Here is a 15,000-nt window from a genome sequence, read left to right as displayed (position 1 = left end):
CATCTCCAGCAGGTTCCGGTTGGAATACTGGTACGCCCTGGTGACGAAGAGCACGGTGTTGACTGCCATGAAGGATGCCGTGAATGCCAACCTGGGGGCGTTGTTGCGGGCGTATAGGCACCGGCGTCGGATGCTGGTCGCCAGGCTCACCTTCTCCGTCTCTCTGCGGTCGTCGTCCAGCGACACGTCCAGGAAGCGGATCCTGTCGGGGGAGAAATAATGTTGTTTGTTACATGTCACAATCAGGTGCTTTTTGAAGGAGGGGGTAGGGGGAGAACGAGGTGCTTTATGAAGGGGGCGGGGTGATCTGGTGTGGGGGGAGAAATAATGCTACATTAATATTAATAATAATAATTCGTAAAATGTACATACTTTCCTCTTAATTAGATTTTTTTTACGATAGCTTATCTTATTGATAATCATTGATATATATACGAATTCTCTCTCTCTCTCTCTCTCTCTCTCTCTCTGCTCTCTCTCTCTCTATATATATATTATTATTATTATATATATATATATACATTATATTATATGTAAATAAATTCTTCTGTTAAAACAGGATATGTCTCAAGTATAAAAGGCCCATTAAACCACTGGATTTATATACTATATATATATATATATATATATATATATATATATATTATATATATATATGCTTACATATATCCATAAGCGCACAGACAGACACGCGCATATTATGTATATGTAATCATCTATTAGGGTAGTAACAACGTGTTATGGAATATAAATAGCGTGTATATGGCCACGAGGAATACGAGTGAAGCAAAATCTTTCACCTTTGTTTGAACATTGTAGCTCGATATATATATATATATATATATATATATATCTATATATATATATATATATAAATTTATATATATATATATACATATATATATATATATCAATATATATATATATATATATATATATATATATATATATATTGATGAGACATGTGCCAGTGGTTAGAGCGCTCGCTTCCCCAGTAAGATGGACCGGGTTCAATCCCCAACTCGGGAGGACGCTTTGGGCTCGTTCCATTAAAACCCAATCCGTCAGAATTCACATAAGAAGTGATTATGTTCCAGAAGGTAATCTGTCATATGTTGTGAGGGACAGCAAACTGGGTCCAAAAAACTCGCTGGAAACCGTAAGGCTGACACCTCTTATTCGAGAACCATATGTGTTTCTGAACATGTTTAAGATATAAATTGAACATTTCTGGGAATTTACGAATTTAATTAAAATGCATGTAGAATCAATAACACGCCGTGATTTGATAAGTTATTGTTCTTGCTTCTTCTGTTGGTGGATAAAGAGGTATCACGTTTTCCTCACAGTTTCAGTCGAGTCTCTACATAAAATTTCAAGGCCTGTGTGCAGCTACTGATATCCCTAGCCTAAAGGAAACCTCCCTTGTTGAATCTACAAAATAGCGGTGGCCGGACCCTACAAATTAAGCAATCGTCGTATCTAACGTACTTTCGACAACTTGAACTACTTATACGTAAGATAAAAAAAAAAGTAGAAAAAAAAGAAATCAACATCATTTTTGAATCACTAAACCAGTCAGACACACCTGCATTTATCCTCACCTAAGACCATTCCGGTTTCCTCTTCCCCCCCCAACCCCCCCCCCCCCCAACAACCTCCCGTCCCATCAACCTTCACTTTCACTGGGTTGTGAGTTCTAGAAGCGCGCTCACCACCGCCTGCCCCTTCGCCAGGAAACACCGCTGCGAATTGTAGCGTGTCAGGTGATGTGGATCTAAAGGCACCTCGAGGATTCAGTGATTGAGTAGCCTTCCCATAACCACTGGGAATGGTATCATCCTTCAGGAATACCCAAGTCCTGTGGGCATTAGGAACGAGGTCGCTAGTCAAGGATTCATGTTATTGTTGGCATTCACGCGACCACGTTTGATTATATTCAAATATTCCTCCTCCTCCTTCTCCTTCTCTTCAACTTCATTTGCTTCAAGTTTTGCTCAGTTCCTTCTGTTTTTAATGGTTTCCTTACTTCTGTTTTCTTGTTGTTTTAAAATATATTGCCTTTCTTATCATGTTCAGGCTCCTAATTATAGTCTTTTTCCATTTTTTATTGTTATTCCTCTCTTTCACCACTAGATACTCCTATTACTGTGATGACGTAGGTATATGCACCATCACAAGAATCAAGGGTGTCATCAAGCATCATAGTGTGCATGTAGCTTGATCGTCTCAGTTGTATCGAATGGATGTTTTGGTCCGTCTTGCAAAGCAACGCCATCAGACACTCAGGCCTTTAGAGCCCATGCCTAGACAGGAGCTATATTGACCGATAGTTTCCACTGGCCATCCAGTTTCCTTCTCAAGTGGCGCCACTTCCTTCAGCAGCAAGATATAAACCAGAACACCTGGGGTGGGGTCAACGTGGTTTCTGTTGGGACTGATTTGGAATCCTCTTCAGCCAACTTAACGCGTCCTAAGAGCATGTTATCCTTCGGGGGGAGCCTTATTGATTGCGCACCTCGCCCAAGGGTGACCCGGAGGTAACTGTATTGTAAGACAAATACATTCTGTCGTGTAGCTAAAGTTCTGGAACTGGATTTAGTTTATCCTAATGCCTAGGAGAAAGTTATGCAAGTTCAGCTGAGGCAAAAATAGCCTGATTGGAAAAAAAAAAAAGGATCAGAAGGAAACCTTTCTTTGTGTTTTATGAGTTCCATTCCTTGCCCGCGCACTAGAACTTGACCCCTGCTCATTCCGGTATCAATAACGACGCCATCTTTGGGAGAAAAACAAAAACAACAACAACAACAACAGTACCCTTGAAAAAGAGGCAAAGAGAAAGAGAATTTGATTAGAAAAACTCGTCTTGGACTCCAGCCACGGGTCATCAAACTGGTTTGCCTAAATATTTCATGGTTAACTTAACCACGGTGAATGACGTATAGTAGGATGGCTACCACGTTGATGATTTTTTTACTGCAGAAAAAAAACTTGCTGGATTTGTTTTGCTTTCCAGCTTTTTGTATGTGAAAGACTCGTTCTGGAAATCTGGCGACCGTTGCTCTCTGTAGGGCAAGAAGATGCAGGACTTTTTAATGAAGTCGCTCTTGGCCTCAAAGATTTCATTCATCGCTCCATGGCTGTGAAAGTCTGACAGAGACGCAGAAGCAGATTTTGTCTTTTGAGAAATCGTTCCACAACCGAGATCACGTTGTGGTTCAGATCATTGTGGCTGCGAAGACAGATTGGATATCTCGATAAGTCGGTCAGTCAGAATTAGGCAAACTCAGCATGCAGAGGCATTGTGGTCTAAGCAAAGGCACTTGATTGTGACTGGATTTTGTGAAGTAGACCTGATATAACTTGTAAATTGCTGTTTATTTCTTTCATGCTTTTATATTGGGCATATTAATTTCATATATATGTATATACTTATATACACATAGATACATATATATGTATGTGTGTGTATAATATATATATATATATATATATATATATATATGTATATATGTATATTGTACATATGCTTACACAGAAATGCGCTTCATGATATAACGAATACCACAGGAAAATAATAGGCTAAGAATTTCGGCCCATTATTCTTCCTGTGGTATTCGTTCACACACACACACATACACACACATATATATATAGTATATATATATGTTTATATATATATATATATATATATATATATATATATATATATATATGCATATATGTGTGTGGATGTACATATAAAAAATGAAAAATAATATTTATTTGTTTATTGACCAGCAGTTAGCATGAACTCGTACCCAGCGCAACCCTTTCCTCTAAACGCCTCTCTCACCCACACCACCCTCCCCTCCCCCCCCCCCTCCCCTACCCCCTCCCCCTTCTCCCCCTCCCCCTCCCCCTTCCCTCCCCCTCCCCCCTCTCTCCCACACAATGAATTACTGCCAAACATCTTTGGAAGAGCTGTCGGGGTGTCCTTCACCTCCAAATAGCCTCTGCCTGCAAAAACCGCGATTGCTCACTTGAAACACAAGGTAGGAGCTCAAGAGTGCCCACTATCCACACCCCCCCCCCCCCCTCTCTCTCTCTCTCTCTCTCTCTCTCTCTCTCTCTCTCTCTCTCTCACAAAGCCTGTCATTTATTTTGCGTCTCATCCTTTCTCAGTCTTGATGGGGAGGGGAGGAAGACACTCGGTCCTATTTCTTTTACCTTTTTTATTTTTTTTAATAATTTCATTGCGCTCCTGTTAACTGTTGTGGGTTTGCAGTCAGGGTAGAGAAGGGCATGTGGGCCAACAACCTCATCCCAAGGAGACTTGCTAAAAGCGGGAAGGTTGGCACTATTTAATGCCACCTTATGTAAGGGTAAAATGCGTTGTGGTCATACATATCACCTTTATTCTTAGAGACAAGATTCACAATGGTAGTCTTAACTTCTCTGCCTGATTACACTTCGTGACAGTCAGCTGTCAGATATATATATATATATATATATATATATATATATATATATATATATGTATATATATATATATATATATATATATATATATATTATATATATCATATTATATCTATGACAGCTGACTGTCTTTGGGTTGCAGTAAAGCATATATAAATATATATTTATATATATATTATATAGATATATATATATATATATAATATACATGAAATAATATAGAGTTATATATCATATATATAGATATATGATAAATAGTATTATATATAGATATATATAAAATATATATATATATATATATATATATATATATAAACTATATATAATAAATATATTAGATAATATATATATATATAATATATAATATAGATATAAACATATATATATATATTTATATATTTTATAATATATATGTGTGTATATATATATATATATATAAGGAGCCTATAAAAACGCCAAAATATAGAAAGTAAGTACTATATTTCAGAGACTGCTGCCTCTCTCTTCAGGTGGGTAATGAATATTATTACTTACTTTTTATATTCTCGTTTTTATTGCCTCCTTTTATTAAGTGGAATTCTGTTGTAACAAAACATTTTTACCAGTACATATATATATATATATATATATATATATATATACATATACATATATATATATATATATACTATACATATAATATATATATATATATATATATATATATATATATATATATATATATTAGCAGCCTATTGAAGAAGATAACTTTATTATATGGTAATAGCCAACTTGCCAATAAGGCAGATTTATGAATCGATGCGTCGCTCCTACATAGTAACCATTAGTTTTGAAGAGGGACAGCAGAAACCATCCGATCACTCTAATGCGACTAATTATGCGCACACCATCATCGGCGTTGAAGCTCGATGGAGCAGCCATTTGGTCTACTAGTTGTTCTGACTTTAAAGGATATCAGATCCTACCGAAGGACAAGCTGTCAATTACCTTTTAAAAAAGGAAATGCCAGCCACATAATTCTAGGTGAATTCAAGGTTCAGTTTACAACATTCAGTCAGCTATTATATGTCAATCAGGGCTTCGCCGATCAGGATTGGGAAACCGCCACTAATGGTCTTCGACGAAGGATCAGCCATGATTTGGGGGCGGGGGCGGGCCTCCCATCACGAAACTCAATAACTCCTTGTGGCTGCTAGAGCATTTTTTTTTTTAGTAAGAAAAATGAGAGTATAAGCTTATTTTCATACTTTGTTTTTCTTTCTCTAGAAAATATGATAACTTCTCTAAAAAAAAAAAGAAATTTAACGTATTTAGTTAAAAATGGGAAAATAAGAAATCGCATATATTTAACTTAGGGATAAGAAAATAAGAAGAAAAAAATGAACTGATCGTCAAAAGAGGCTATAAGGAGGTAGGGTTGGATGGGGGCTTCTAGGGTCTGGGGTTTGGGGCTGGGGCGTCGTTTGCTGTTAAGGCTTCAGGCTTCATCACCCAACTGCGCTGAACTGAAGATCGGTAACTCATTAAGGCTTCCCAAAAGCTACCTCTACTCTAGTAAGACCGATGTCTCTTCACGGATGAAAGGGTGAGCCGGCCTTGGCTTTCGATTCATCCAGTTACAAAATCATCCAGTTACAAGGATGATTTGATTAACCAAACAAAAATTTCTTCTGAAGATTGAAAACGAAACCCACAAAATAGCTGTGTATAACGTGTAAATATTTATAAGTAAACACGTTATACACAGTAATTTTGTGGGTTTCTTTTTCAATGATTTGATTATTAGATGGTGTCGAATTCGTCGTTGGTTGGCAGCCCATTTGAAGATAATGGATGTTAGTCGAACTGCGAAGAAAATATTGTTCTGAGAAACAGAAGGAGGAAAATGAAAAGTTGGAAGACACATTTTGTCTTAGTCTGCTGAAGTCTGACACATGCCATGAGCAAGAATGTTAAATTCATTAGTAGTAGTTGCACTAGTAGTACTAAGTAGTATAACTGGTACGCATGGGGCTTTGAAAGTTCAGATAAATTTTTTATATCCTTAGAGGCGGCAGTATGCTGTTGAGCAGCTTTGAGGCGAAGCACTGACCAAGACAGCACATGTAGAAATACGTACGAGTTGATTTGAATATGGGTGAACATAAGATCCTTATTTCAGCCGTTATGGGAAAATACCTTATTTAAACTTTTTAGCACTTTGTGTACGAGATAAATAGAGTTCAAATCTGTTTCCCAGTATGATGACTGGAAAATTGTCTTCTTTAGATTAAGAGTAGATTGAATTACTTTAAGGAAAGACGGAAGACCTTTCAAGTTGATTTTTTTAAAGGATGAGTGCTACAATAGGAATATCTTTTAACATCATCTTGGACATTTTAGGCTTCTGGTGGTCTGAAAGAGCCCCCCTGGGGGTCCACATGATAGCCTTAGCTGGAGTGAATGACTGCTACTGTTCCTCTTCCAAACCAACGGTTTGGGGCCTTGGCGTCTGTGCGTAGGCAGTACCTGTAGAGACTGGTAGTCGCCATGGGCTATCTACTCTCCCTTCGGGTAGAATTGCCGGCTCCATCGGCTCTAAGAAACCAGGCCATATCAAAAGAGAGGCCGCTGTAGTAGTAGTCTCTGTCAGGACAGATTTGGAACCCTCTCCTGCCCATCTCATGGGCCCACAACTGCCTGAGGGAAGGCACTTAGCCCTTGCCCACGCAACCCTCCACAAGGCAGAGGCGCCGTTGCAACCCTCGGGAAACTTACAGGTTTCAAGACCGGCTCAGCCTAACGAGAAAAAGCGACAGCAGCAGTAGCCTATTCGTCGCCCGGGGCACTTCGGGTTCTTCGTTTCCTCCCTCGGTATCCTTCAGCGAGCAAAGGACTCTCTCGTCTGGCTCCTCTCCCGTTTTAGCATTCTATGCCTTGGCAGTTTTCATTGACTAAAGCTGTGCGTTGCCTGTTGTGGATGTTACTCTTTTTAATGAAGCATTGACGATGGGACGCCGCCATGTTTGACACCACTCATTACTATGTCATTTTTCTTTTATGTTGCCTTGTAGGTAGAGGGTAATTCTTTTATATAAAATTTCATTTTCAGTTTCTGTTGAGAGGCAATTATTTTGGTTGAAGACCCTGATGTTGTAAAGGGAAAAATATACATGTTGGTTTTTGTAGAATGAGTAGCTGTGGGAAATTGAAGTGTGCTTGAGTGGCGTGAAAGTGGTAATAATATATCTATATATATAATATATAATATCTATTATATAATATATTATTTAATATATTTATAAATAATATACATTATACACATATTATATGATATCTTATGTATATATATTATATATATATATAATATTATAATATATATGTTTTCTTTGAAAATTCCTTATTTTCATTTATTCAGGTTTTTGGTATTCTTGTGCTGTATAGGGACGAAAATCCTATTGACATCACTAAGCATCATTCATTACAATGTCACTTTGCTTGTGTTGATCATTGACACTTCCTGTGCCTTTTTTTCAGTTACATCTACTTTCCTTGATTCGAAAATATATTGTGGTGCTAATAGGCTAATAAAAAAATTAGCGCACTGTAGGCACTACTTAAGGTTTTTTGCAGCGTGCCTTCGGCCCCTAGCTGCAAAACCCCTTTCGTTCCTTTTACTGTACCTCCTTTCATATTCTTTCTTCATCTTACTCTCCACCCTCTCCTAACACTTGATTCGTAGTGCAACTGCTTTGAGGTTTTCCTCCTGTTACACCTTTCAGACCTTTTACTGTCAATTTCCATTTCAGCGCTGACTGACCTCATAGGTCCCAGTTCTTGAGCGAGGCGTTGGATTTTACTCCTAAATTAAAAGGACTCAGGTTTGTATAATTAGGAAAAATACAAATTAAAACAATTTGTTATATTCAACTCAGTCACAAAACTAACTGTTACTAATGATTGTCTGTTATCGTAAATTTCTATTCGTTCCTAGTTTTATGGGTCACTGTTAGTTTCTCAACGCAAATAAATTTGAGAAGGGTTTGGGCAGACGAAGGGATGCAATTATCTGCTTTAAGGTAAATAGATCCTATTAGTCCCTCACAAATTTCGTATATTGTAACGACCGCAGCAGGCCATTAATAACTTTTCTTTTTCTGAATAATTTTGCGCCCACATCTCCTGAGCAAAAAAACGAACGACAAAAAAGTCCTTTTATCTCACTCTATTCATCATCTGACAGACATCAAGATAAATCTCACCAGGCGTCACCAAGACATCTCTCGACCATGGTGGCGCGCGTGTCGTTTGATTGGTAAGACGTTAAACAGCCTTCGCCAACTGACAAGCGCTGTCCGCAGTCAGGGAGGGAGGGCTCCTCTCGTTAGCCTTGGCCGTAGACCTGAGGAAGAGGTTACAAAGCGAAGAACGGGAAGAAGCGGGAGATAGGCGATATAACAGGGACAGACAGACAGAGAGAGAGAGAGAGAGAGAGAGAGAGTTGGGAAAAGCATTCTCCACTGTTTGGACTTTTGGAAACGAATTTCTGTTTATATTTTGCCAGTCTTATCTAAATATCCTCATCTTACAGTGAATATGAAGCATACAAGCGCTCCTGGTGTTTTAGGGTCTCGTTCTGGCCCGTTGTTGGTTCCCAGTGTGTGATAAAAATGATCGGATATAAAGACAAAATGTAGAAAAAGTATTAGTAGCGGAAAAGAGCACACCTTCGAATCGATCACCCATGAAACCATGGCGTAACCGACTAGTTTTCCCAGGGACCCCGATACTTAATGAATCACCCTCATCTCCAAGGGATTGGCGAATCTCCCAGTCCACCTCCCCGATTGGGAAAGAGATTAGGTCAGACACTGAAGGAGCTTATGCAGAAAGGAGGAGGTGGTCGTATACTCTGCAGGTGGATTCTCGAAGGAGACGACGACGACGACGACCACGCTGCTTCTTCTGCTGCTGCGTCGTCACATTTAACCTTTACAACTTTCATTTGCGCTCGCATGATCGTTACCCCAACCTCGACTCACTTGCAAGACACCCCGAGATCGATCCAGCGGTGGTGGGGTGGGGTGGGGGCGAGGTTGACTGCGGCCCGATTTCTGAAAGCAACTATCTATTGCGACGCGGTTGATGTAAGCGGTGACTTGCGTACCTGGGGGTTGGTCGATTCTGGTGGGTCGCTGCCGAGGTGGAACAGGTTCCTTCCCTAAAGTATAAGGAGGATGAACTTGTGCAGAAAACTTCATTATATAACTTGAGTCGTTTTGCATGTTTTCATATATGGGCAAACATACACAGGAGCATCTATATATCTACAGACAGACAGACAGAGAGAGAGAGAGGACCGAACAAAGTATTTAACCGCTTATGTGGTATTCAAAGTAATTCTCTCGTCTTTTGGCGAGTGACGTAAGATATCACTTGTATAAGAAATGAACTGCTTTTAGCCACGAAGAGAGCTATAAGAGCTCTAAGGACTAACTCATTCAGTACGGACGATGAAAAAAATAAATAAATAGAAAATAACGAGAATGGACCCGTGAAATTTGTGTTCGGTACAGACAGGTTCGAGAAGATAATTGCCCCTTTCCCAATAGTGAGGTAGAAGTACACGTTCTGCATGGTTGGAAATAAAAGGTAAAGCTTGTCTTATGCTTATGCGCTGGTTATTTGAATTTTCCATTCCAAAGACATTATCCCCTGATAAATTCATGAATAAATTTATGTATTAAAAGCAGATGGATTTGTATCACGATAAAATACTATTTAGTGTGTACTTACAAGCGGAAATAAATTCTTATACTCCTTGTTGTTATAATGCGTTGAACACTAATCATAGTCATCTAACAATCATGGGCTCGAATCCTACCTGAGGCAGAATTCCTTCGACATATCCCGTAGGATCGCGAGGCTTGTAGAGCAAGTGCACCCGAGAGTATTAAGACCGACTGATTCTATATAAAACGTAAAATCTTAACCCAAAAGTACCTATGAAAGCTGGCCCCGTATTGGCGTAGCGCCGTCAGTGTACTTCATGCGTTGCACTGTAGGCGTTACTCAAGCTGCAACCCCTTTCTTTCCGTTTACGGTACCTCCGTTCGTATTCTCTTTCTTCCATCTTATTTTCCAACCTCTTCTAACAGTTGATTCATAGGAAACTGAGAGGTTTTTCATCCTGTTGCACCTTTCTAACCTTTTTGCTGTCGATGTTTCAGCGCTGAATGCCCTCATAGGTCACAGCGCTTGGCCTTTGGCCTCAATTCTATATTCTTCTCTATTCCGAGACAAAAAGGGAGTGCACCTGCAGTTCGCCAGTACTCGCTCGAGGTTCCAGGAACCGACAGGGCGTGTACCGTAAGCCGTAACCGAAAGGGACTTCTTGCGTTTAACGGGTACTACTGGACCCGAGGACCGAGGTTAGGAAAAGGCGGATTGCCCGGTACCGGTAGAGGTGGGGAAGACACGTGTGTCTGTGTGTGTGTGTTTGGCAGTCATTAACCACCCTAAAATTCTGAGCTTTCACCTCCAAAGCTATTCACAAACTCCATGAAGCGAATCCCTTCTCTTCGTCGATGATCCCCGGACTTTTCTCCAAGGTGAATCCTGAACAACCTATGATTCAAAGTACGAAACGTCTAGAAAGGTGCTTTCGTGAACCTGCTATGAAACGTATGAACCTTCTTCGAAGGTGATTCGCAAACGCCCTCCTAATCCCTTTGCTTCGAGGATGATTCTTGAGTCCCATATGAATAGTTTCCTCAAAAAAGATTCGTGAACTTAAGAATCCCGTCCTCGAAGGGGATAGTGATATCAATGCAGCTCATGCGGTGCACAGTAAACTTAATTATCTTCGCAGCGTCCATTCTCCCTCTAGCCGCAACTCCTTTCATTCCCTTTACTGGACCTCCGTTCATAGTCGCTTTCTTCTTCATTTCCATCCCCTTTCCTAGTCATTGATTCACAGTGCAGCTGCTTTGAGGGTCTCCACCCGTTAAACTTTTAAACCTCTCTGCTGACAATTTCAGCTTCGGCGCTGAATGATCTCAGAGGTCCCAGCGTTTGGCTTTTGGTTAAATTCTATATTCTATTCTGTTAAGAATCCCGTCGCTTGTAAATGATTCGCGAACTCCAATTATTCCTTAGGTTCTTTAAGGGCAGATGATTTGGGATGAGGCTTCGAAGCTTTAGAGAGGCTCTGGAATGAGAAGGGGAATATTCGGAGAAACACCACCAAAAGTTCAGACAGAGGAGGAATATGAATGACAACACTCGATCTTCCCACGGGAAACCAAAACACAGAACAAACACATTTCCTCACCCAGTGAAATCACGGCCGTGAATACCCGACCGAAACGAGGCGACGCATTTAACATCATTCAAAAGGTTGAACATGGCCGACACATTCATCTCCTGCTCAGCTTTGGAAAAAAAATAAAAGCATTGACCTGGTTTGCCATTGCGTCATCCACGAACGCTCGCTCTCTCTCTCTCTCTCTCTCTCTCTCTCTCTCTCTCTCTCTCTCTCTCTCTCTCTCTCTCTCTCTGGGAACGTGGACGATTCCGCAAGTGACCGTCGGTCTGTCAACTGAATCTTGCACTTTATTATTATTATTATTATTATTATTAGAAAAGTGAATACACAATAATATGGCTGTTTGATTTTGTTATTTAAATTGCAAAGCAGAGAGCCTTTGATGACCTGCACGGTCCTCCTTGTCATCGAAACCTTTCTGCTTTGTATTTTAAATAACCAGATCAAAGACATATTATTGTGGATTTACTTTTCCATTTTATTGACTCATGTGATTATGAATTTTCTTTGTAGTATTATTATTATTATTTTTTTTTTTTTTTTTTTTTTTTTTTTTTTTTTTTTTTTTTTTTTTTTTTTTGCTCTATCACAGTCCTCCAATTCGACTGGGTGGTATTTATAGTGTGGGGTTCCGGGTTGCATCCTGCCTCCTTAGGAGTCCATCACTTTTCTTACTATGTGTGCCGTTTCTAGGATCACACTCTTCTGCATGAGACCTGGAGCTACTTCAGCCTCTAGTTTTTCTAGATTCCTTTTCAGGATCTTGGGATCGTGCCTAGTGCTCCTATGATTATGGGTACGATTTCCACTGGCATATCCCATATCCTTCTTATTTCTATTTTCAGATCTTGATACTTATCCATTTTTTCCCTCTCTTTCTCTTCAACTCTGGTGTCCCATGGTATTGCGACATCAATGAGTGATACTTTCTTCTTGACTTTGTCAATCAACGTCACGTCTGGTCTATTTGCACGTATCACCCTATCCGTTCTGATACCATAAGTCCCAGAGGATCTTTGCCTGATCGTTTTCTATCACTCCCTCAGGTTGGTGCTCGTAACCACTTATTACTGCAAGGTAGCTGATGTTTCTTGCACAGGCTACCCAGTGGAGGGCTTTGCCACTGAATCATGCCTCTTTTTTTACTGGTTCTGTGCAAGTGCCGGGCATTCACTTGCTATGTGGTTTATGGTTTCATTTTTCGTATTGCACTTCCTACATATGGGAGAGATGTTATTTCCGTCTATCGTACTTTGAACATATCTGGTTCTTAGGGCCTGATCTTGTGCCGCTGTTATCATTCCTTCAGTTTCCTTCTTTAGCTCTCCCCTCTGTAGCCATTGCCAATTGTCATCGCTGGCTAGTTCTTTAGTCTGTCTCATGTATTGTCCGTGCATTGGCTTGTTGTGCAGTCCTCGTTCTTTTCTGTCTTTCTCCTGTCTCTGTATATTTTTTCTGGGTCTTCGTCTACTTTTATTAGTCCTTCTTCCCATGCACTCTTTTAGCCACTCGTCTTCACTGGTTTTCAGATATTGCCCCAGTGCTCTGTTTTCAATGTTGACGCAGTCCTCTATACTTAGTAGTCCTCTCCCTCCTTCCTTTCGTGTTATGTATAGTCTGTCCGTATTTGCTCTTGGGTGTAGTGCCTTGTGTATTGTCATTTGTTTCCTGGTTTTCTGATCTATGCTGCGGAGTTCTGCCTTCGTCCATTCCACTATTCCTGCGCTGTATCTGATTACTGGCACTGCCCATGTGTTTATGGCTTTTATCATATTTCCGGCGTTGAGTTTTGACTTGAGTATCGCCTTGAGTCTCTGCATATATTCTTTCCTGATCGTTTGTCCTTCATCTCTTGGTGTTTTATATCTCCTCCTTCCATTATTCCCAGGTATTTGTATCCTGTCTCATCTATGTGTTTGATGTTGCTCCCATCTGGTAGCTTTATCCCTTCAGTTCTCGTTACTTTGCCTTTTTGTATGTTGACTAAGGCGCATTTTTCTATTCCAACTCCATTCTGATGTCCCCAGATACAATCCTTACAGTCTGGATTAGGGTATCTATTTCTTGATGCTCTTACCATACAGCTTGATGTCGTCCATGAACATCAGATGGTTGATTTTGTTGCCTCTTTTCTTGAGTTGGTACCCGGCATCCATCTTCTGTAGTACTTTTGTCATGGGAATCATGGCTACTACGAAGAGTAGTGGGGACAGTGAGTCGCCCTGGAAGATCCCTCTCCTGATATTAACCTCTGCTAGTCTTATTCCAGAGCTTGTAAGTATTGTATTCCAGTTGCACATTGTATTTTTGTTGAGGAAGCTGATGGTATTTTCCTGCCCCATATATTTTTCAGGCATTCTATTAGCCATGTGTGTGGTATCATGTCGAAGGCTTTCTTATAGTCTATCCATGCCATGCTTAGGTTGGTTTTCCTTCTCCTACTGTTCTTCATTACCATTTTGTCTATCAGGAGCTGGTCTTTTGTGCCCCTACACTTCCTTCTGACAGCCTTTCTGTTGGTAGGGGATGGTGTTTGTTTGTCTCCTCTAGGTAGTTGTATAGCCTTTCACTGATGATACTGTTAGTAACTTCCACATTATTGGTAGGCAAGGTGATAGGCCTGTAGTTACTGGCTATATTTCCCTTACTCTTGTCTTTTTGTACTAAGGATGTTCTTCCTGTGGTCATCCATTTGGGTGCTTGGTGATTTGAGATACAATGCTGGAGTTGTTCTGCTATTCGTGGGTGTAGGGCCTTGAAGTTTTTGAGCCAGTATCCATGGACTTCATCGGGACCTGGGGTTTTCCAGTTTGGTATTTTCTTTAGTTGGTGTCTGACTGTGTCTGTCGTGATCTCCGTGAATCTTTGTTTTATTCTCCCTGTTTCTTCTTCCTTGACTTCCTGGAGCCATGTTGCATGTTTGTTGTGTGATACCGGATTGCTCCATATGTTTTCCCAGAGTCTCTTACTTGGTTCGGCTTCAGGAATTTCTGGGTGGTTGTCTTCCCCTCTTAGTTGGCTGTATAGTCTTTTTCTGGTTGGTTCCTTTCCGAATAGTTTGTTCTGTTGGTATCCCTTATTCCTGTTCATGTACCGTTGGATCTTGTGTGCTTTGGCCTTAAGCCTCTGTTTTTACATCTTCTATCGTGTTGTTTAGTCCCCTCTCTTGTACTTTGTATTTCTCGTTGAGTTCCTCCCTGGTTTTCTTGCTTCTTAGCCTTTTTTCTGCCATC

General features: G+C 40.2%; 1 protein-coding gene across 1 annotated transcript in view; it reads right to left on the bottom strand.

Moving 5' to 3' along the window:
* The window catches only part of LOC135205768 (NADPH oxidase 5-like), a 110,565-nt gene that overhangs the window by 24,089 nt on the left and 71,476 nt on the right, over window positions 1-15,000 (bottom strand). Inside the window, exon 3 of the mRNA XM_064236909.1 lies at window positions 1-202. This exon is cut by the window's left edge and continues 16 nt beyond it. Within this exon, the coding sequence (XP_064092979.1) occupies window positions 1-202 (202 nt within the window). The remainder of the gene's footprint in view (window positions 203-15,000) is intronic.

This window comes from Macrobrachium nipponense, chromosome 24, assembly GCF_015104395.2.
Source record: "Macrobrachium nipponense isolate FS-2020 chromosome 24, ASM1510439v2, whole genome shotgun sequence".
In the NCBI taxonomy this organism is placed as follows: Eukaryota; Metazoa; Arthropoda; class Malacostraca; order Decapoda; family Palaemonidae; genus Macrobrachium; species Macrobrachium nipponense.
The sequence above is the reverse complement of the archived record's forward strand: the minus strand, read 5'-3'. Positions and strand labels throughout refer to the sequence as shown.